Below are 21,075 nucleotides of genomic sequence, written 5' to 3' on the forward strand. Positions count from 1 at the left end.
CTTTAAACTGTCTTCATCCAGACATAACACGTTTAAGTGGCAATAACAGGTGGAAACAGCACAGATGTCTGGGTTAACATTGTTGGAGTGAGTAGTTCACCCAGAGAAGAAAGAGAGAAGAAGGTTGTGGGCATTGATGAAACTCAATCTCAATGTCTAATAGATTAGTCTTGCTTATGGCTGGATCTTCCAAGAATCCATCTCTTTTTGTGTGAGACATAAATAAGTGTTGTTGTGTCTTTGTGTACACATCAGAAACATGTGGTTTTGTGATGTGAAATTGAAACTTCAAAAACAAAAATCCCATAGACTTACATTGACAACATGTTCAAATGGGCCAAGGCTCTTCAAACTCCATCTATCAGTCGTTCACTCTGTCCATTTGTGATCCTCTCTGTCACAATCTATCCATCTATAACTCTCTTTATCAAACCCTATACAGTATATATCTAACTGTTTCGATTTATCAAACCTTTTTCACCATTTAGAAAACCTATACGTCAAGCTTTCTAATTATTTTTCTGAAATCTAAATTTGAACAGTAACTGTGTCAAGCAACAACCTCCACACCGGCCTATTCTGATATATGGCACTTTATCTTTTCTAACGGATCAGATGTATATAGACTCACATGAAAGAATGTTCACATGGGCCATGACTCTTTAAACTCCTGTTTAGGCAAACCCACATAAAGTCATTTATCTGCTATCAATTCCCTGATACCTTATCTTACTATGTATCTCAATCTGTTAGTCAGTTACACCGGTCTCAATCTATCCATCTCTATCTCTATCCATCTCGCACTCTGTGCATCTATCAATCTGTTCATTTTAGCACTCTATCAGTCTTACTCTACATATCTGTCACTATCAGATTCACTCTTTCCAAGTCTATTTCTGACAGTCTCACTCATCCATCCATCTCCATTTATATCACTCTATCCATCACTACATCAGTCTGAATCTATCACTCTATTGCTCGCAGTCTATCCATCTATAACTACATCATTCATACTCTTTCGGTTACCCTGTCAGTCTCCCTCTATCCACGACTCACTCTTTCACTATTAGTGGTCATCGTGGCTCTGCTTCTTTAATGGTTGCTGTATTTCATTTATAGATGCAAACGTTTGCCTCTCTATTTCTGTTTAAAACATACAATTTCAGATTACTTTACATTCTTTATGTCTGTTAAAGTCAAATGGCATTGACATTTACCATAAAATAATACCTGACAGCTCAACAATAAAATCATAGAAGTCACACAGTTTCAGCAGATTTCATTGAAAAAGAAAACTCTCTATACTGTGTTAAAGTCTGAAATGAAGCTTTTAAGAAAAGCTTAATTTTCCTCGTGCATGGGAAATAAATCTGAAGCATTTGGTCTTCTGATACATGCAGCTCCAGAAGTCTGTAACATGTCCAGGTCCTCCAGCAAGTAAAATCATTAAATTCTCATTAATGTTAAGTCGGTTTATAAATCAAGCGCTGGTCTTGCTCATGTTGTCTAACAGCTCATTGAGCCCCTCCACACGCCCAGGGCAGAGGGGTTACACAGAGGGCGAGATATTTATGAGGTGCACATTTCAACTGGATGCATTTCTTCTGCTGCCAACAGGCAAGACACTGTCAGAATATAAGGCTGCAAGATATCCGCTGGTGTAAAGGTGGTTAAGAAAGACTGTAAAAAGAAAAAAAGGTTTAAAAGGTTTTAAGACACACTACTAGTGCTTAATGGAGCATGTCTGCTTCAGTACTTACAGGTAAATGTTCATTGACAGGGGTTGGACAACATAATATGAACGCATTTGGTAATTATAATGGGTTAATATTATTTGTGTAATATTGTACATTGATACTGAAATAACAAAATAAGGTTTTGAACATGTACTAGACACTGACAACTGCTTGAACTAAAGTCCTTAAATAATAAACAGGACAGATGTGCTTCCATTAACTCAAGGAAGAGAATACAGGACACAGCCCCTACAAACACAAACACAGCCGTCAGGACTCTGAAAAGGTCACTGGCCTGTATTGTTTCACTGATCATGCAGGTGCATCCACCACAATAAATAATGTAACAGAGGAAAGCTATCGTCGTATGAATAACTAACACACAAATGCACAAGGGTGGAGCATCATTGTCCTGTCGCTTAAGAATCATTAGTCAAAGGTCATTTCTTTTGCAGTTTAGATGATTTGTAGTCCTAATACCATAGTTACCAGAGAGGACAGAGTGTTGCTGAATTCGTAGATCACTTCATTTGGTACATGTGTATGTCTTGAAATAATCTAAATGTCAACCAATGTAGAATTAAATGCTTTTAAAGAATTAAAAGTCCAGTCATTACTTTTAAGTGTGATGTTTATTCGTAAGTCCTCTATAAAAAATTGTAATACTAAACCACGTTTACAGTTGATACTTGATTTTTTTGCAAAAATGTTTACCCCAAAACCTAATCTTAGTTTACAGATTTACAATCTTTACAACATTTTAAAGCAAAGAAAAATGAAAGAAAGGAATCAATTAAACATAATAAACATAAAAAGATATTCATCATTTTTCATTAGCAACGTTAGAACATCTGAAAGATTCTTGGACGAGCGCAATTTTTAAATACATATCTTGCGGCTTTTTCGCATAAAAAGCAAAGCCAACATCTAAAGAAAGCTGATTAATAGGACAGACGATCCCGCGTCCTCCTTTTCACTTCCTGTTACCCATCAGCCTTTGCAAAAAGCTTAAAAACGCCAAGTGCTGTTCAAAGTAGTATTGCACCTTTGCCATGGGCATGTGACCGGTTCTAATGTGGGATCTGATCGCATTTCTCTACCTATTAAAAAACGAGATTGGAACCAATAGCAACTCTTGTGTGGGGCCCTCAGATTAAATGGATGCTTAACATATGCTAAGTACATTCATGACCCTATCCGGTGCCTCTTGTGTCAAAACAGTGAAACATAAAGGCAAAGTACAAAAAGGCACACATACCAACACACGCGCACACACAACAACCAACACAATTTCATATATTCTTTCCTCTGGTTACATGAGGTGTTTTATAAATAACTAAACCAAATCAGATCCTTATAGAGACATCAATCACACTGTAGTCTGATGTCAAAATGTTAGTGGGTCACATGGCATAAACACAGGCTATGTTCAGAATGGAATGCTAAATTCTAGCTGGCTACTTAATAAATACTGCACAGTATATACTGTTTTAAATAGTAGTTCAGTAAAAGCTGATATTATGCAATGACAGACTTATTTTACAATGTCATTGGTGATATATAGAAACAGTTTTTTCACTCCAATTTGTGTAATAATGTCTGAAAATCTATGCTAATCTTCCCTCTAGTTCATTCAAGTAGAAAACACTGCATTGCTGGAAATTATAGTAACTGCACATTATGGCAAATGTAGTTGGCTTTTCCGAACATAGCCAGAAGAGCAAAACACAAGCCAAATGTGGCAATCTGAAGGGATAGTAGGAAAGGTGCAGGAAATGGATGGGTCAGTGAATGACATCACTTCCCTGCAGGGTCAGAGCATTTCGTGGGGGGCAGAGGTAAAGACTGTAGCTTGGAGCCACATGCGGCTTCATTTTGGGTGAAATATGTCCCATCAAAAACATTTCAGTCCTGACCAGTTGGATTTGTGGTAAAACAGTAACACTGACAATAAATAAACACTTAAAAAACACAAAATAAAACCATACGACAAACAAAAAGACTTATAATACAGTGAAGATTGCATAATAAGAAATGAACACAGACCATATTTGGCACAAAATAAGAAATGCTGTGATTGTATGAGCTTTTAAAAAGTGGATGCTCCTTCATGCATGAATGCGATTGTCCCTTACAGTGAGAAATGAGTCTGACTGTATGTCAACTACTCTAAGATCTCCAGCAAGTTCTTGTATTTTAGTGGCCTGACCCTAGGACGACACTGTAAGACCTTCAGATCTCAGTTACGCTTAACAGAAATAACACTCTTCGAGGGTGCCTAGAAATGTCAACTGGTCAAAATATCAAGCAAAGCAATATGTAAATACAGTGCAGGATGCATTTGACAAAAAATGCATCGGGTACAGTAATAACACATGTTGGACTTTAAATAGTTGCACTGATATCCCTACCAGCATTTTTGAAATGAACCCAATTTTTATGACAATTGAGGACTTTCATGACAATTAAGCACAAATCCCTGCAAATAAAGGATGTTTAAATAATTGTGTCAATGATTTTCATTAGCATATTACAGTAATGTGATTCACAATTGTTCATATTAATGTGAATTTGAGGAAAATGCTCCAAATCGTCCTAAAAGCCAGCTTCAATTGCCTGCAATATTTCTTATTTTTGCTTTTAATATTGGGGTGACCAAGACATTTCTACATGAGATATTCTTTTTCTATTCATAGACAAACACTGACTTAATTCAGGCATTGATAACAAAGCCCGTGGGACCATTTTAAGGTGTTGCTACAAGGTTCTTTGTAGTTAAGTGAGACTGAAAACATGGCAACCTAGAAAAAGAGTAAGACATAAGAGGAACAAATGCCCAAAGTGCAGCCGATAGAAGAATGTGCCCGTGTAACCTAAGAGAATTGAGCACGTCTCCACTCACTGTCTCAGCAGGCCATGTGCAGTGCAAAGCAAATATCTTCAGTTCAACCTCTCACAGAAAAATCAACAACAACTACCGTATATCATCCACGTATACAAAAATAAAAACATGATAAGATATGCTCTGTACAAGACACTAATATAAAATAGCTTTATATGTACATATAGACAACAATGAGAAAAAGACACGCTCACAAGCGACCTGTACAACGAACACCTGAATAAATCATGTCGAGAGGTACTGAAGTGTATGGCTTGATAGGAAATAAATCCCTATATACACATAAATGAACTCAATATATCTTTCGATCTATAAGTACTTAAATATCCCTGGAATCATACAAAGCGGCGTGAAGGGAACAGCCCACAGAGCCTCTGCCTACAACACGGCTCAAGTGCCATGTTCTCCAAACTAAACATTTTGCGTCGGTGATCTGATTTGAGATGCTTCAATGGAGTTTACATCCACAGTATGTATGTTAGGTAACCTCAGAAGAGATATAGGATCATGGACAAACTGCATCTACCGGTAAGGTATCGTGTGCAGGTATCTCCCCAGAGTGATGGTAGTCTACATCCTGGTTTTCTGTCAGAGCTTCTTATGTGCAACGCAACATGAGATGCAATCTATGATGCTGGACCACGGACAACTCAGTAGTATACACAGACACGCAAGTCCAGTGCTAACAAAGTATGGACATCCTGTCTGCAGTAAGCAGCTGACCGCTGCTGGGGTCATAAGTGCCAGCCAGGTAGTACAGGTCATGATAGTTTCCATCTGCCTTCCTGTTTTGGGTCAAATGCTCGTATTCCTCACGGGTGACCACCTGGCATTTATGAGAGATTGTCTGGACGTCGTTCTCGTCCTCATGGCACGATTGGTACAAGGCATGCTGAAGAGAATGAAAAGCTTTTCAGTGTGGCACATCAACACTGATTTTTAAATGTATTAGTAAGGTTGCGTTTAACATTAACTAAGTTTAAGAAATGCTGAGGGACTGTGCAGTTAATTAATGTTAACAAATGGAATTGTATTAAAAGTGTTAATCACTGCATTTTTTGCCATTGTCCAAAATCAATGTTTTACAGAAGTCAATTGCTCGTGATATTTTATTTTAACAATCAAAATGAACAGGTCAAATTCATGTGGCTGTATACTTACTTTGCCCTCTCGATGTCTCTTGGCCAACTTGGTCTCTTCTGGATGGTAGAACCACTTGACCTTCACAACCATGTTGCTCTGCCACGATTCCCATAAGCTTTCAATGTGGCCAATTAATGGCAGATGAGTTTTCCCGGCTGAAAGGAACACAGCACAGTCTCCTACCCGTACCACGTCCTTGCCACGCACTATAGCCTTGTAGAAAAGCTTCCGGGCCTTCCCCTTTAGTCCACGCCGCTAATGTAAAAGAAAAACTCATTTCATTCTCACAGTACCAGTTCCAAATCATTGAGTGCAGTTATATTATTTGTCACTTTTTTGTTTGTGGAACTAAGATGTGAAAACAATAGGTAACAGGTTTCTGTTGTTTCACTACCATCACCAAATGGAATGGGAAAAATCTAAGTTTTTTGCACACTCCCTCCAACCTACAGGAATTAACCTACAATTGAAGTTGGAATACAAAAAACTATTTAAATTACACACACTACCTATAGGTGTACGTCACTTACCTGTGTGGGGTTTCCAGACCATCTCCACAGCGGTCTAGATGGCAGGACTGGTGACAACCTGGACTTGGTCTGCTCTGCCTGAAGCCGTGGCTTCTTAACCACATCCTTAGAGGGTTTGGAGACCGAGCTTGGACACTCTTTCCTTTTCAGTGGCTTGCTGCTAGCACTGTGGTTGGAATGCCCACTTTTGACACTGGACACAGCCACAGCTCTGGCCACAAATGAGTGTCGTGGGTGTCCTGCAGGAGGTTCGGGGGTCTGGAGCAGAGAGTGATGTGGAGTCAAGCAGCTCTGTAATAGCAGTGTGGAGCTTTCCTCATCCTCTGAGCTGTATGACGAGTCATTGTCGGAAGAACACAGACTGGAACTGGAAAGGGAACCTGAGCTGGACGAGCTTGAGGAACCTGAGGAAGACGAGGACACTGACATACGCGACAGAAAACTGCCAGTTGTTAGACCTCCCATCGGTGGAGCGAGTGCTACGCTGCCACTCCTTCTCTGCTCCTCTTCCTCTTCTTCATCCATGTCTGAGTAAGAGCTGTGGCAGTCTCTATGGCAGCTGAGGTTCGGGTCTCCATATTCATTTACGCGCAAGGATGGCGATGGCTTCCTCTGGACCGGTCTCGCTTTCAACAAGAGCTCTGCTCGGTCTCCTTTCCTGTTGTCTTTGACCAGCAGGACTGGGTGTGAATAAGCCTCTTTCCTGGGCAGTCCACTCACACCATTGGAGCTAAAACCTGAAGCTCCCAGCAACAGTAGAGCCTTGCTGTTCTTTGTTTTTGGAGATGTTACACCTTCATGGTCTAATTTGATAAGAAATTCAGCTTTTTTGCCCCGAGGAGGTCCTGGCTCAATCCGCTTCTTTTGGCCATAATTAGTGTTCTTTCCTTCCAGTGACATCCTGGTCATCTGGTTGCCGAAGGATGAGTATCCGTTGGCTATGCTGCTAAATGAGTCCACCTCAAAGGAGCTGCTGCCAAAGAGACCTTTGGCTGGAGTCGGTGTGGAGCCAGAAGGCCGGAGAGACGTTTCAGCCACCCTGTCTTTCATTGCTTTCTTGGAGACTGAGCCACCGAGCTGGAAAAAGTTCACCGGTGTTCTTTTCCTGGGTGCAGACACTGATGGCCAGGGCAAAGCAGATGCTGAACTCTTGACCACACTGTTTAAAATAGACTTCTTTAGCCCTGAGCCTTTAGGCCTCCCTTAAAAAAAAACATTCAGATGTCTATGAATAAACCTTCAAAGGTTTGTTGGAATAGAAAAAAACAGCAATATACAGCAATATACTCAGTTTATGTATTCAATTATTGGCATATTTTTTTAGGTTTCAGAAACAAGCATAAGAGACCTCATAAGAAATGACCTCTGGTGGTTTGTTGAGCAAGAAACATACCTGGTCCTCGAACTGGCTTTGCCTGAGCTTTGGGTGTGTCTGTTCTTGTTGTCTTCTCACTCATTAATTCATTTTCTTTGGAGTTGCCTTTGCCAAACTGTTCATCATAGACCTGTGCAGTCCCAGACTCAGCATCTGACGGAGAGGAGGTGTAACTTCCAAACTTTAACAACTTACCAAACAATTATATGAAACATGTCTAACAATCAATGACAGAAAGTTTCTTCCAAAACCTCATGAGCTGTGACGCTTGACAGCATTTGAGGCACCCCAAGATGAAGGCTGTTTTAAACAGCAGTTACTCTTCTTAGAAATGCTAGACTGCTTTCAACACATGGTTGGGTAAAATATGGACAAAACCAAAGGATGGCTTTAAAGTGGTCATTTGACTCGGCTAAAAAATTTTAGGGGGGGATTTCTTTTTTGCTTTAGATGTAATACAATGTGTATACACGATTTAAGGTTAAACAATGCTGTATTTTCCACATGCGTGCATGTTTGTATCTCCTCTTTCCTTCACCTCTCTGAAACGCGCTGATATTTTACAAAGCTCACTGCTCTGAAAAGCGAGGTGTGCTATGAGTGGCCAGGTCACTAGCGCGTAGTGATTGGTTGAATACTTCACGGAAATGTAACGCCTCTTACCATATTCGGAACATCAGACTGCGCCGGCGACGGTACAATGAGATTTACAAGACCTTAGTCAAATCATACAACAAAGTGATGAACATGCGTGTGTTTACATGTGGCCTTTTAGGCAGGTCAGGGTTCGAATTCGCTTTTAGATAAAATGCATCTTTTGTTCCGACACTTACATTTTTGCAATTTTACGTGTCTAATGAATGCATGGGCAACTTATAACACACCAAAGACACAGAAAAACACGTATTTCCGCCATGTGACCCCTTTAAATAAACCTTTTCTGGGCTGTTTCAATCCAAAATTGGGTCAAATTTTTGATTAATCTAACCAGTTGTGTATTGTTTATAATATACCCGACCATGGCTTGTGTTTCGGGATGTAACAATTTCAAAATCTCACTGTACGATAATACCTTTGTTAAAAAAGTCCACAGTACAATATTTATTTAAATTACAAATGATGACTTGGAAATGTACCATAAGCATCCTCTCTTCTTTATCCTCTAACCATAACTGTTGCTTAGAGGTCAAATGACCTAAAATCCCTTTAATAAAATAAAATATTGCACCAGATGGACCTTGCCAAAGGTAACATCTATTCTTTTTTCTAACATCTCTAGCATCTCTTTTTCTTTTTTCTATGGTAAGATAATATTGAGACCATTTTGCTATTGCGATTAGTTGATACTCGATAACACGATATCAATAATATAGATTCATCCCTAGTTGTTTTCCATTTGGGCCATGTTGCTGCTACATCGCTAGCTCAGATAAAAGAGTCAAGAAGTTGCATCTAGTCATCATCACATGTTTGAATATCTGAATGCTGGTAAGGTGGAACTGTACGAAGCTACGAGACTTACATTCAATCTGGTAACGGGGTGGAAGGTAGCGGATATGAGAGGAAGATATCCACCCTCTGTCACCGTCATCAAACTCCACCATCACACTGCCAGGTTTACCGTCATAAGCAGTACCACCTGAGAACAAGAGTGAAGCTATTACACCCCCGTTTGTCTATGTGGTTTAATGAGAAGAACAAGGAACTCATTTAGAGGAAAGGTAAATTAAGGTCTCACCCCTTCGCACAAATCCCGGGTAAAGGCATCGTGAACGTTCGCTCCAGTAAGCACACACTCTTGTCCCCTCTGTTAGCACAGCCTCATGGTCAGGGCGTACGTCCAATACCTAACACACATGCAGACACAAACCTCTGTCAGTCAATGGCAACAAAAGTGTTTTTGGACTCCCAAGGTAAAAGAGGCCCATACACACATACAAGTCAATCAGTGATGCTCTTATGAAAGCGCCACTTATCTCATGCCAGCATGTTAGGGCTGAAAGCCACGGAACCGGAGGTGCGGTAAACACTAACTTGCTGAGTAATAATGAGGAGTGTGTGAATGGAGCGACTGTGATTGCAGGTTTGCAGCGATTCTCTGTCGAACAGAGCGCCCAGATTCCCCCTCATTCAGCTCAAACCCCTTTCAGCTTTCTTTAATTTACTGTTGCTATGGTGAAGGGCTCTCTCTGACGGATGAGCTGTGAAGCTGGGCTGTGTGTGTGTGTGTGATTGGTGTGAGAGGTACATGGAGGATTGGAAAGCTCTGGAAAGTGGAAGTTCAGTATAATTAGAGACAGCTGCTGTAGACTGCTGTTTACACAATGAAACAGCTGAATAATGCCAGTGTGTGTGTTTGTGCGTATGTGTGTGCGCGCTCGCTTTAGTACACCAAAATAAACACTTTTTTAGGAAACAGAAGCAAAAAAATAAATGAAGAAGAAAGCTGTGACTGGTAAATGCATTTCATCCAACAAACTGTTATGCACTATTAAGTAAAGTCTTGATATTTGTTTAATTAAAATAAATTAAATTAAAATAACATTTACAGCCTATAAATATCAAACACAAGAAAAGTCCTAACTGCTTAAACAACACAGGTTGGAATAACATGGAAAAGGTAAACATTTTAGTTTTTAAAAGATTTAGGTTGGATTTATAATTCTCTTACCCTTTGTCTGGTAGTATACTGTACAAATATACGGTTTAGATGAGTTGCGGTTTAGAGTAGTTTTGTATACGCATGGGACTAGTCAAGTTTTAGGCCAACGTATTTTTGTTTTGTATAACTTAACAATATAATTTAAATTTTATTCTATACGTTTTATATTGTTTCACACATATTTATCACACTTTTACAACGACGTTCACCTCACATTTAATTGTTGAGTAAACTTTGTGAAAAAGTCAACAGAAAAAAAACACGAGTCCATTTGATCTTATCCACAAAGAGATTCATACTGGTTGACTACTAAATGATTTTTATTTGTTTTTGTTTGTTTTGCAATGTTAGTGCTACGTATGCGGCTGCAAGATGTTATTAGAAATGTGTTACAAGAGTGAGTCAAATAAAACATACACATGCAAATAAGAAAACACAGGTTACATGCAAGACTGAATGGATGCCAAGAATGCACAGCAGTTTATACTGTGTAATTTGCCTCGACTGCACTGATGGCTTAGATTAACAGTAATGTTAGTGTAGTCCCACTAATGTTAGTGTAGTGGGAGATCAGCACTCCTAAACGTGGTTTTAAAAATATGCTTTGAAAGAATGGTTAAGGACAGATACAGTTGAAGAGAAGTTGCTTGTCCAGACCCCAGCTGACAAAAGTAGACCGGAAATAATGATATACTGCACGTGCACAAAAACCAGTAGTAAAATAACAGAAGCAAGCTAACACGCTTGATTTATGGGTGGTTTCAGCAAAATGGATCACAATGGACACACATTAAAAAGGCGCTGAGGGATTTCATATGTTGAGATAAATCAAGCGAAGCTTGTTGGAAAAGAACAATGGTCCGCTGTAGTTGAAAAAATGGTTAAGTAGTTAAATGACAGGAAAAATCTGGTACTGATGTGTGTGTAGTCCTGAAGGTGAAGAGGTGCGAATGAGTGGCTGTGATAAGTATGTCGAAGAGAACTAAATCACACCTTGTTTTTAGACCGTTTCATCAGATTATTTTATTGTAAAATAATTGTATTAAAGGGTATTAAATATATTGTATCATATAACACGGCTAAAACGAATGCTATTGATTGTTTCAGATGGAATGTAATGTGTATCCACGATTTAAGGTTCAAAAACGCAACTGTAGTTTTGACACATTTAAACAAAGCGTATGGTACATTGACATCTAGCAGTTGAGCTTGGTATTGCAGTATAAATGAAAAATATTGGAGAGGCAAATTTAGCCAAGTACCCCTTCTTCTAGGTTTCTTTTGCTTTTTATCAGATATAATCTACAGGCACTCTGTTATTTGCAAATGTGTACCGGAAGTTAAGGGGGGTCCACGAAGGTGCACATGCGCAGTAACCTTTGTTTATGTGGTTGCTTTGAAACTGTCTATAGGGATCTGAGGAAAGAGAATTTGTGTTTGTGTAGCTCTTTAATGGAAGGGGTGATTTTGGAGGATGTGCTGTGTGTGGGTCCTGAGAGGCCAAAGCTCAGAGCGTGGGCAGGTTTGTTTGCTGTGAGTGGGAAACTTACGGCTTCCTGCAGGAGCTGCTCCAGGGAGTAAATTCTGGGCCGGTTTCCTCTCTCCCCGTCGATAACAATACTGTAGCTGGAGAGAGCAGAAAGTACAAAGGCTTTATTTTCAGCGCTGTGTGTAATGCTTGGCTGGCCGTGTCAAACTCCTACAGAGCGTTCACTTTCATCGGCTGTGACTGATTCTCTTCAGTAACACGTCTGTTGCTGAACAGAGGGCTCAGAGGAAGCGATGTCGCAGGCTGACTCGTGCAACTACTAAGGACTGTGGGAAACTAGTGGGTGACGCTTGCTTCTCATTTCACTGTGTAGCAAATATAATTCAATTAACTTGAAACAAATGAAGAGTTTATTTCCAAAATCAGATAACTTTTGCAAAATCATGTTTTTTTTATTCTGCATTCCAATTTATATCAATCAAACTGCAGTTGGTTTGTTTTGATTCAAGCCATAATAAAATGCAATGTAAAAAGGATAAAATAATAAAAAACGTGATTTTTGAAAAATGGAGTTATCTCATTTTGGAAGCTATTCTTCAAATTGTCTTGTGGACTTTTTTAAGAATTGTATATTTTGGTTGAGGCAATCCCAGAATCCGTTATCACCTGAGACGACGTTGAGGCCAATTCACACATAAAAATACATAGATGTAGAGTGTGTGTTTTGATAATCCACTTACACATCCGGTGACTCAGTAGCTCGTACACGAGCAGCATACAGAAGTTCATCATCTTTAGTGATGAGAACTTTGAGTCCATCGGTCAGCATCTCTCTGGTAAGCACACAGTTTGGCGGAGCTGCAAGGGAACAAACACCTCAAAATATACATTTACATTTAGTCATTTGGCAGACGCTTTTATCCAAAGTGACTTACAGTGCACTTATTACAGGGACAATCCCCCTGGAGCAACATGGAGTAAAGTGTCTTGCTCAAGGACACACTGGTGGCTGCTGGGATCGAACCAGCAACCTTTGATTTACCAGTTCAGTGGTTTAACCCACTAGACCACCATCTCCAACTGATATAAATATACAGTTGAAAGAAAAAGTATGTGAACCCTTTGGGCTTACTTGGATTTCTTCATAAATTGGTCATAAAATGTGTTCTGATCTTCATCGAAGTCACAACAATAGAGAAACACAGTCTGCTTAAACTAATACCGCACAAACATTATAAGTTTTCATGTTTTTATTGAACACAACATGTAAACATTCATAGTGCAGGGTGGAAAAAGTATGTGAACCTTTGGGTTTAATAACTGGTTGACCCTCCTTTGGCAGCAATAACCTCAACCAAACGTTTCCTATAGTTGCAGATCAGACCTGCACAACGATCAGGAGAAATTTTGGACCATTCCTCTTTACAAAAGTGTTTCAGTTCAGCAATATTCTTGAGATGTCTGGTGTGAATCGCTCTCTTGAGGTCATGCCACAGCATCTCAATCGGGTTGAGGTCAGGACTCTGACTGGGCCACTCCAGAAGGCGTATTTTCTTCTGTTGAAGCCATTCTGTTGTTGATTTACTTCTATGCTTTGGGTCGTTGTCCTGTTGCATCGTCCATCCTCTGTTAAGCTTCAGTTGGCGGACAGATGGTCTTAAATTTTCCTGCAAAATGTCTTGATAAACTTTGGAATTCATTTTTCCATCAATGACAGTAATCCGTCCAGGGCCTGAGGCAGCAAAGCAGCCCCAAACCATGATAGCCCCTCCACCATATTTCACAGTTGGGATGAGGTTTTGATGTTGGTGTGCTGTGCCTTTTGTTCTCCACACATAGCGTTGTGTGTTCTTTCCAAACAACTCAATTTGGGTTTCATCTGTCCACAGAATGTTTTGCCAGTAGTGCTGTGGAACAACCAGGTGCTCTTTTGCAAACTTCAAAAGTGCTGCAATGTTTTTTTTGGACAGCAGTGGCTTCCTCCGTGGTGTCCTCCCATGAAGTCCATTCTTGTTTAATGTTTTCCTTATTATAGATTTGTCAACAAAAATGTTAGCATGTGCCAGAGATTTCTGTAAGTGTTTAGCTGACACTCTAGGATTCCTCTTCACCTCATTGAGCATTCTGCGCTGTGCTCTTGCAGTCATCTTTACAGGACGACCACGCCTAGGGAGTGTAGCAACAGTGCTGAACTTTCTCCATTTGTAGACAATCTGTCTTACCGTGGACACATGGACATCAAGGCTTTTAGATATACTTTTGTAGCCCTTTACAGCTTTATGTAAGTCAACAATTCTTGATCGTAGGTCTTCTGAGAGCTCTTTTGTGCGAGGCATGATTCACATCAGACAACGCTTCTTCAGAACAGCAAACTCAAAACTGGTGTGTGTTTTTTATTGGACAGGCCAGCTTTAATCAACACATCCAATCTCATCACATTGATTGGACCCCAGGTTGGCTGACTCCTGGCTCCAATTAGCTCTTGGAGAAGTCATTAGCCTAGGGTTTCACATACTTTTTCCACCCTACGATCATGAATGTTTACATGTTGTGTTCAATAAAAACATGAAAACGTATAATGTTTGTGCGGTATTAGTTTAAGCAGACTGTGTTTCTCTATTGTTGTGACTTAGATGAAGATCAGAACACATTTTATGACCAATTTATGAAGAAATCCAAGTAAGCCCAAAGGGTTCACATACTTTTTCTTTCAACTATAAATTTGCATACCGAATGTATTTGAATACATAGCGGTATTCCATTAGATGTTTCACAAATCCTTCAACAGTTCATTGTAAAATAAAGCAATAAGCCAGGAGATGTCACATCGGTGGTTTGATCATATTTGAAAGGCATTGTTAAGCAGTACAATCCATTACGTTGAAAACTGTGCTCACCTGAAGGAGTTCTGCTGTTAGATGAAACCTTCCTTTCCTCATCCTCATCTGAGAAGCTGCTGTCCTCACCCAGACGAAAACCCTCATCTGCCGCAAAGCTTTCTAACAAACGGCTGACCGCTCGACCTTTAGACTGGACCACAGATTATCACTTGAGAAACTCTTTACATTCTCTGTGTTCGTTCTCACATCTAAACGTCAGGGTGCCATCAATGCCTTAACATTAAATCTTTCTCCACAAAAGAAAAGACAAATATTATTAGCTAAATGTTTTTTAATGTGTCTTTGTACCTCTCTGAGTCTGGTTCTCCTAGTACTGCTGTTATCATCAGTGTCTGGAGACTGACTCCTGGTTGACCAGTAACTTCTCCTCTACAGTAACAAACAAAGACAATTTACTGGCTGTAGAATCCTTGCTTATATGAAAACATCAAAGATTAGAAAAACATGTTTGATGATTTTAATTCAATTTGAAAATAGCAACATTTCCATTAAACTTTCCCATTTTCATGAACTTACCGAAGTGCCACCTGTCCTCATATCAAAACTCAATACATCACACAGATTAAAACATTAAACTTAAAAAAAAGGTTTATTTTCTGACTATGGAAACAATATGTGAAAATCTTACCGTGGCTCTCAGCATGGGGCTCCTCCGTGTGGCTCTCTTTAGCCTCTCGCTGCTGCTGCCAGGAAATGGCATATTCTTTCTGTAATGAGCTGAGATCCCAGGCCAGCGCTTGTCCTGCAATCTGGGCCTGCCGGGCCGTCTTCTGACCCCTAGCGGTTTGGACACAGTGATGGGGACAGATCTACAGGGTCCCCGTCGCTTTACCTTCACGTCCCCTTCTGTTAGAGAGTGAATCTGAGACCCTACACAGTTTCCACATGAAGAAAAGGACATTTGTCAAACCCTCCATAATCCAGGTCACCTTGTTGCTATCTGTGCAGCATCATGCAAATCATTACTGTTACTCTTTTTAGGCTTTTTCCAATGACACAGACAACACATAGAAATAAACAGCACTATCAATGGAAGTAATTCCTTATTAGTAAATTACCGTAAAGCTCCTGTCGTTCCCTCTTAATCTTTGCCTTATGATTGGCTTCCAGTTTGACGACAGAGAAAGGGGAGGGACCTGTAATAGCTGAGCTGAATGACAGGTTCCTGAACGCTGGAGCTTTGATGTCTTGGCCTTCCTCACTGCCATAACTGGCCTCCTCTTCATCTTCCTCTGTATCATGAAAAGAACATTTCAATATGGTTCTTATATATTATAAGAATATATAAGATATGTATATTATGTATATTATACGATGTATATTATATATTATATATCTATAATATATTTTTATGTTCAAACATCTGTGCTCCATATGAAATAATAAGTTATTCTGAAGTAATTTTGACCATGTGTTTTTCTATTGTTTGGTTTGTTTATATACATCGTGGATGACCTTTTTACTGTGGAAAAGGTTTTAATGTATACCCTCACCCCACCCCTAAAGCCAACTATCTCCGAAAAACTTTGCATTTTCACATTTTCGAATAAACATCGGTTTGAAATGTTATTGTATGTGATTCAGACTTTTCTTATCATTGTTGGGATAGAAACCTGTACACAGTATAGACCTCAGATAGCACTTGTTTTATTAAATCCAAGAGATGAACTTGGACTGGAATAAGCACACAGACACCAACGAAGATGATTAAGAGTTTTGAGTAATTGTGCTACATCAGTGACATCACAAAGCAATTCTTACATGAGATACTCACCATGCTCAGAGGACTCGCTCTCTGGGGGGGACGTCTCCCTGTCCTCATCCACCTCCTGTCTTCTACCCTGGGGGGTCCTGCCCCCTGAATGCTGCACACAAGCTGCGGTTCCAGCACTTTTCTTCCGTCCCCTTTTAATCGCCGCTGGTTTTTGCCTCTTCCACCCCTCCTGTGGCCCACTGTCCCCACTTGTGCCTGAAAAAGAGCAAGACACAATCTTTTGCATGCCAACTGTATACACTAATAGACAAATTCACCTTAGCACATACTCATTTAAGCAATCATTTAGCATTTAGAACGTTCAGTTTACAGTATGTGATTTCAATGGGTGATAGAGCTGCAATAGACTAGCAAGAAATCAAAAAATAAATACTTATAACAGTTCCAAACTTCTCAAAATTTTGAACAAAAGCTTGCCAATAATCTTCGGATTTGTTGTGGGGGCTCACATAAACACTTGTAATGATTGTAGTATGCAGGTTTTGATGGGTCTAACCTGTATCACTCAAGCCCTCAGATTCATTGGCTGTGCTGGGTTGTCTGGAGTCCGGTTTGGAGGGACACTGGATGGAGTACAGGTTCTTAGACAACGAGGAAGACACTCTGTCTTGTGACATAGCTCCAGATAATGGTTGTCCACCTGGGACCTTCTGCTTGAATTGTGTTATGTGTTGATCATGGAGACTGTTCTTCCGGCAACACTGTGACTTCATCTAAAAGAAAGCAAAGGAGAAGACGGCAACAAATAGATGTCAATATCAAGACCCGAATGTCAGGACATTCAGATTCTGAATGTGGACATTAAGCTCCAAAATAAGTAATAGAAAAACATTTATGTGTCATGGGCAATTTATTTTTTGTATGCTGAAGCAATGCAAAAGCTTTGTTTTTCATTTTCACTGATGATCTTCAAATGCCATATGAGAGCTGCATTGAAGGTTCAAGAGAATAATGTTCATTGTTCACACAAATCAATCATATAACTTCAAATTACCAAGAGCATAAAACTGTATGATTTATACAACTTTTACGGCTCTTCATTTCAGAGCTTCAGAGTACCTGGTCACTATTACTAATTTTCATTGTGTAGAAAATAGAAGCATATGGAAAATATCAATTTAAACATTTTTTTATATTCTTTTATCAAATTTGATATAATATAAATGAATAATCGAATAGTTCATTTATTGAATAATAATGTTATACTTATTTTTGGTGACCTACATCTTTGATTAAAAAGAACTAGCTAATGCTAAAAAAAGATGTTAGAGGTAATGAAGGAAGAATAATATAAAGAATAAGACTTCAGCTTTGTGCACCTTACAGAGGACAAATAGAATCATCATCAAAGACACAAACCTGTGTGGAACTCAGACGGCTGAACCCTCGACTGGACAATCTTTTCTTCTTCTTCTGAGGATCTCCGCAGCCCCGATGTTCCTCTGCCAGTGGACTTGATGCCGTTCCTACCAATCTGCCAATCAAACAACAGCACAAACAGGAAGCATCACTTTGTGATTCTGGATCCCAGTGAATCCCATCTTTTGATTCTGTTCAGATTTGTTAAGCCATTGAATGATTCACTCGACATATTTGTTCAATGAGAATTCAGAAGAGTCGAGCAGATCTATCATTTTCCTAAATCTTCAGAATAAGAATGCTTCATGCACCTTGAAGATTCATGTAAAAACATTCACGAAGGAAACATCTCTACAGCTCATGCAGTGGTGACATAAAATGATAGATGGGAGAGAGAACGAGGCTCAGCAGCGTCTCAGCGAGCTCAGATTGCTGATTCCTCTTCTTCTGATGAGTTTTGGGAAAAATCATAAGGCACGAAAAAACACGGTCTTCACACCTCTCGCTTGAGGAACCACGATCAGACAGCCGTCCTGCCACGGTTCGAGGACAGTTGAAAGAAAAAAAGCCCAGTGTGAACTACCAGGGGAGATTCCTGCTACAAAAGAGGGGCAGAGCGAGCCGCTGAGGGCGCTGCGTTGTGTTTGACGCTTTCGTTCTGGGTGAATGTCAGAGCTCTTGCAGCTGTATTTCCATATCAGCGAGGCAGCGTGTTCCACTTTCGGCTGTGAATGCAGCCTGGGAGAGAATGCCCTTGAATTTCCCTGGAATCCTGCCCGACAGACCGCACGAACACAAGATGGGCGGCATTTAGACAAAAGATTACCTTCCATCCTCCAGCACGGAGCTGAGCGCTAGTGTGCCGTCAGTCACATGTGCTTGAAGAGCTTTGTTTAATCTGTAGCAGTCTTCGCAAAACCATCACTGAGTTTTGTGCTTATGTGCTCCTGCTTAACTAACGTTACAGATCAGAGTTGCTCTATCATGGCTCAGTAAACTTAAAGGAGGTCTCAGTTATGTTTCAATTATCAACTTTATTGTAGGTGTTTCTCTTATATTTATTATATATAATATATTTTTATATATATATATATATATATATATATATATATATATATATATATATATATATAATATATTTTTCTCCACTTGCTCTTCATGTGTTCTCAATGACAGTCTTGAAGAAACTATTGAGATGTAATAGAATCAGACTGTGTGTTTTATCTGAAATGCCAGTGTATGTGTGTGTGTGTACATGTTAATGTGCATGTGATTGACAGCCAAGGGGACATAGGGCACAATGAAGTGTGCGTACGGTCCCCGTGAGGCAGACCCAACCGAGGCACGAACTGACAAACACAACGTGACACAGCCCCTCCCCGCAGTGAACGTTCACGGCATCTAATTAAACAGAATTCTGTCTCTCTCACACACACGCAGATATAAACACACACTATCACTGGGCCTCTATAACCGCAAGGAATAATAAGCCCACATGTCAAACACACACAAATTCAGAAAGGACTTGAGTTGTCACCTACTGACCCACTGCCCTCAATCACATGGAAACCAGCAAGTGACAAAGACTCGTCTTGCATAGCATCTCAAGCTCCAGAAAAAACACTGAACAAGTAAATTCATCTGTTAACAGCAGCTCATTATGCAATGCAGTGTCATTCTGTGATTCCCACGAGTACAACATAAAGTGGTGACAACATGCACACATCATAAAACAAATAACAAGCGCTAGCTCAAAATCTACAGCATGATGTTAAAATGTCACAAAAATTCTGATTTTGATTACATTTACACTTCAGATCAGGTTCCGTGATGGTTATCTTAGTACTTTAACAATAATTGCTTCCTTGAATTATCCCGATTTGCAAAGGTAAGTTTATAATCATGATTTATCATCTATTGGTAGAGGCTACAATTTCATGGAAAATGTCACTGTGATGTCATTTGACTTAAACACATGCAAGGATAAGTTTGTAAACTAACCAGCAATTTTACGATTAGAATAACAATTCCAAACTTTAATTAATGTTAAAAAACTAATATTTACGTTTTAAAGGAGCAATGTGGAGATTGTAGCGGATTGTAGCAAAACTACATGGGTAAAAGGAGGGAACAATTCTATGGCTCACAGCTCCAGCAAAGCTTATAGTGATTCCTGAGCAGCATTCCAGAGCGAAAGAACATTTTCAGATTTTGATGAAAGATTATGAGGGCATATACGAATAAAAAAAAAATCCACACAGCTGCATTATTAATAACAACCACTACAACTTTCCATTGAAGAATAAGAATTGTCAGATTTGATGGGGACTTTATAGCCCAGTAAAACATCTTAGTTTGTTTTAAATTACTGTAAACATGAAAAAGTAATAACTTGCTGTTTTGGCGTAGCACTGTCGAGAGTATTTTAGCAAAATAAACCAAAAATCATGCAATAATGTGTTAAAACCGAATTTTGCATTTCCAAAAATGGTATCAATAGCAAGTGGTAGTTGCTATACACAATGCTCACATGAATAAATACACAAACTGCCTTTAGTAGGCGCCCGGAGTTACTCGACAGTATGTCCGTGTGTCATTGTCATGAGAAATCTTGGCATGTTGAAGCATGCAAGTTGTAGACAGAAAGAGGTGACATGACATGAAAAATGACAAGAAAAAAGAGCAAGTGCAGTGTGTTTTAAGTCTCTATAACCATCTTTAAAGCAACAGCTGCAACACTGACAGATCCACTCAAGAGCCTCTTACATCGCTCAGTTACTAGTGAGCGGACTCCATACCTGGGCAGCTGGTGTGATCTCACACACACAAAAAACTAAATTAAAGGTATGTTGTTAGGTTTATTGTAAAAAAAAAAGTTTTTCTTTGATTAGAAATACATTAAAAAATACGGGTGGCAAAAGGATAACAAAAAATCTAAGCACACTATTTATAAAAAAGAATAAATTACTCTCCCTACATAAATTATTGATAAATAACCAAAGAAATCTGTATTCTAGAGTCTTAGACCTTTCCAATGATATATAGTTTGTAATGATTCGATTAGAAATTACATGCACAATATAGACGCAAACTTAGGTCCCGTATATGGAACGGGTGACAGTTAACAGGCTAAGATGTTTCAAAAATCGGAAAACCGATATCTGAAACTGAACACATCGGAAGTTTGTCACTGCACTTTGTGCAC

At 39.4% G+C, this 21,075-nt stretch overlaps 1 protein-coding gene across 4 annotated transcripts in view; it reads right to left on the bottom strand.

Annotated features, from left to right (window-relative positions):
• Positions 1-2,349: 2,349 nt before the first annotated feature.
• LOC130426932 (BAH and coiled-coil domain-containing protein 1) overlaps positions 2,350-21,075 on the bottom strand; it is a 78,700-nt gene continuing 59,974 nt past the window's right edge. For all 4 annotated transcript variants that reach the window (XM_056753942.1, XM_056753940.1, XM_056753941.1 and 1 more), the window contains 15 exons: positions 17,871-17,985; positions 17,008-17,224; positions 16,512-16,706; positions 15,796-15,969; positions 15,366-15,607; positions 15,026-15,106; positions 14,735-14,867; positions 12,578-12,695; positions 11,899-11,974; positions 9,425-9,533; positions 9,209-9,325; positions 7,705-7,839; positions 6,312-7,513; positions 5,800-6,036; positions 2,350-5,530 (listed from right to left, as the gene is read on the bottom strand). In XM_056753942.1, the coding sequence (XP_056609920.1) occupies positions 5,321-5,530; positions 5,800-6,036; positions 6,312-7,513; positions 7,705-7,839; positions 9,209-9,325; positions 9,425-9,533; positions 11,899-11,974; positions 12,578-12,695; positions 14,735-14,867; positions 15,026-15,106; positions 15,366-15,607; positions 15,796-15,969; positions 16,512-16,706; positions 17,008-17,224; positions 17,871-17,985 (3,361 nt within the window). In that variant the 3' untranslated portion in view covers positions 2,350-5,320. The remainder of the gene's footprint in view (positions 5,531-5,799; positions 6,037-6,311; positions 7,514-7,704; positions 7,840-9,208; positions 9,326-9,424; positions 9,534-11,898; positions 11,975-12,577; positions 12,696-14,734; positions 14,868-15,025; positions 15,107-15,365; positions 15,608-15,795; positions 15,970-16,511; positions 16,707-17,007; positions 17,225-17,870; positions 17,986-21,075) is intronic.

This window comes from Triplophysa dalaica, chromosome 7, assembly GCF_015846415.1.
Source record: "Triplophysa dalaica isolate WHDGS20190420 chromosome 7, ASM1584641v1, whole genome shotgun sequence".
Taxonomy (NCBI): domain Eukaryota; kingdom Metazoa; phylum Chordata; class Actinopteri; order Cypriniformes; family Nemacheilidae; genus Triplophysa; species Triplophysa dalaica.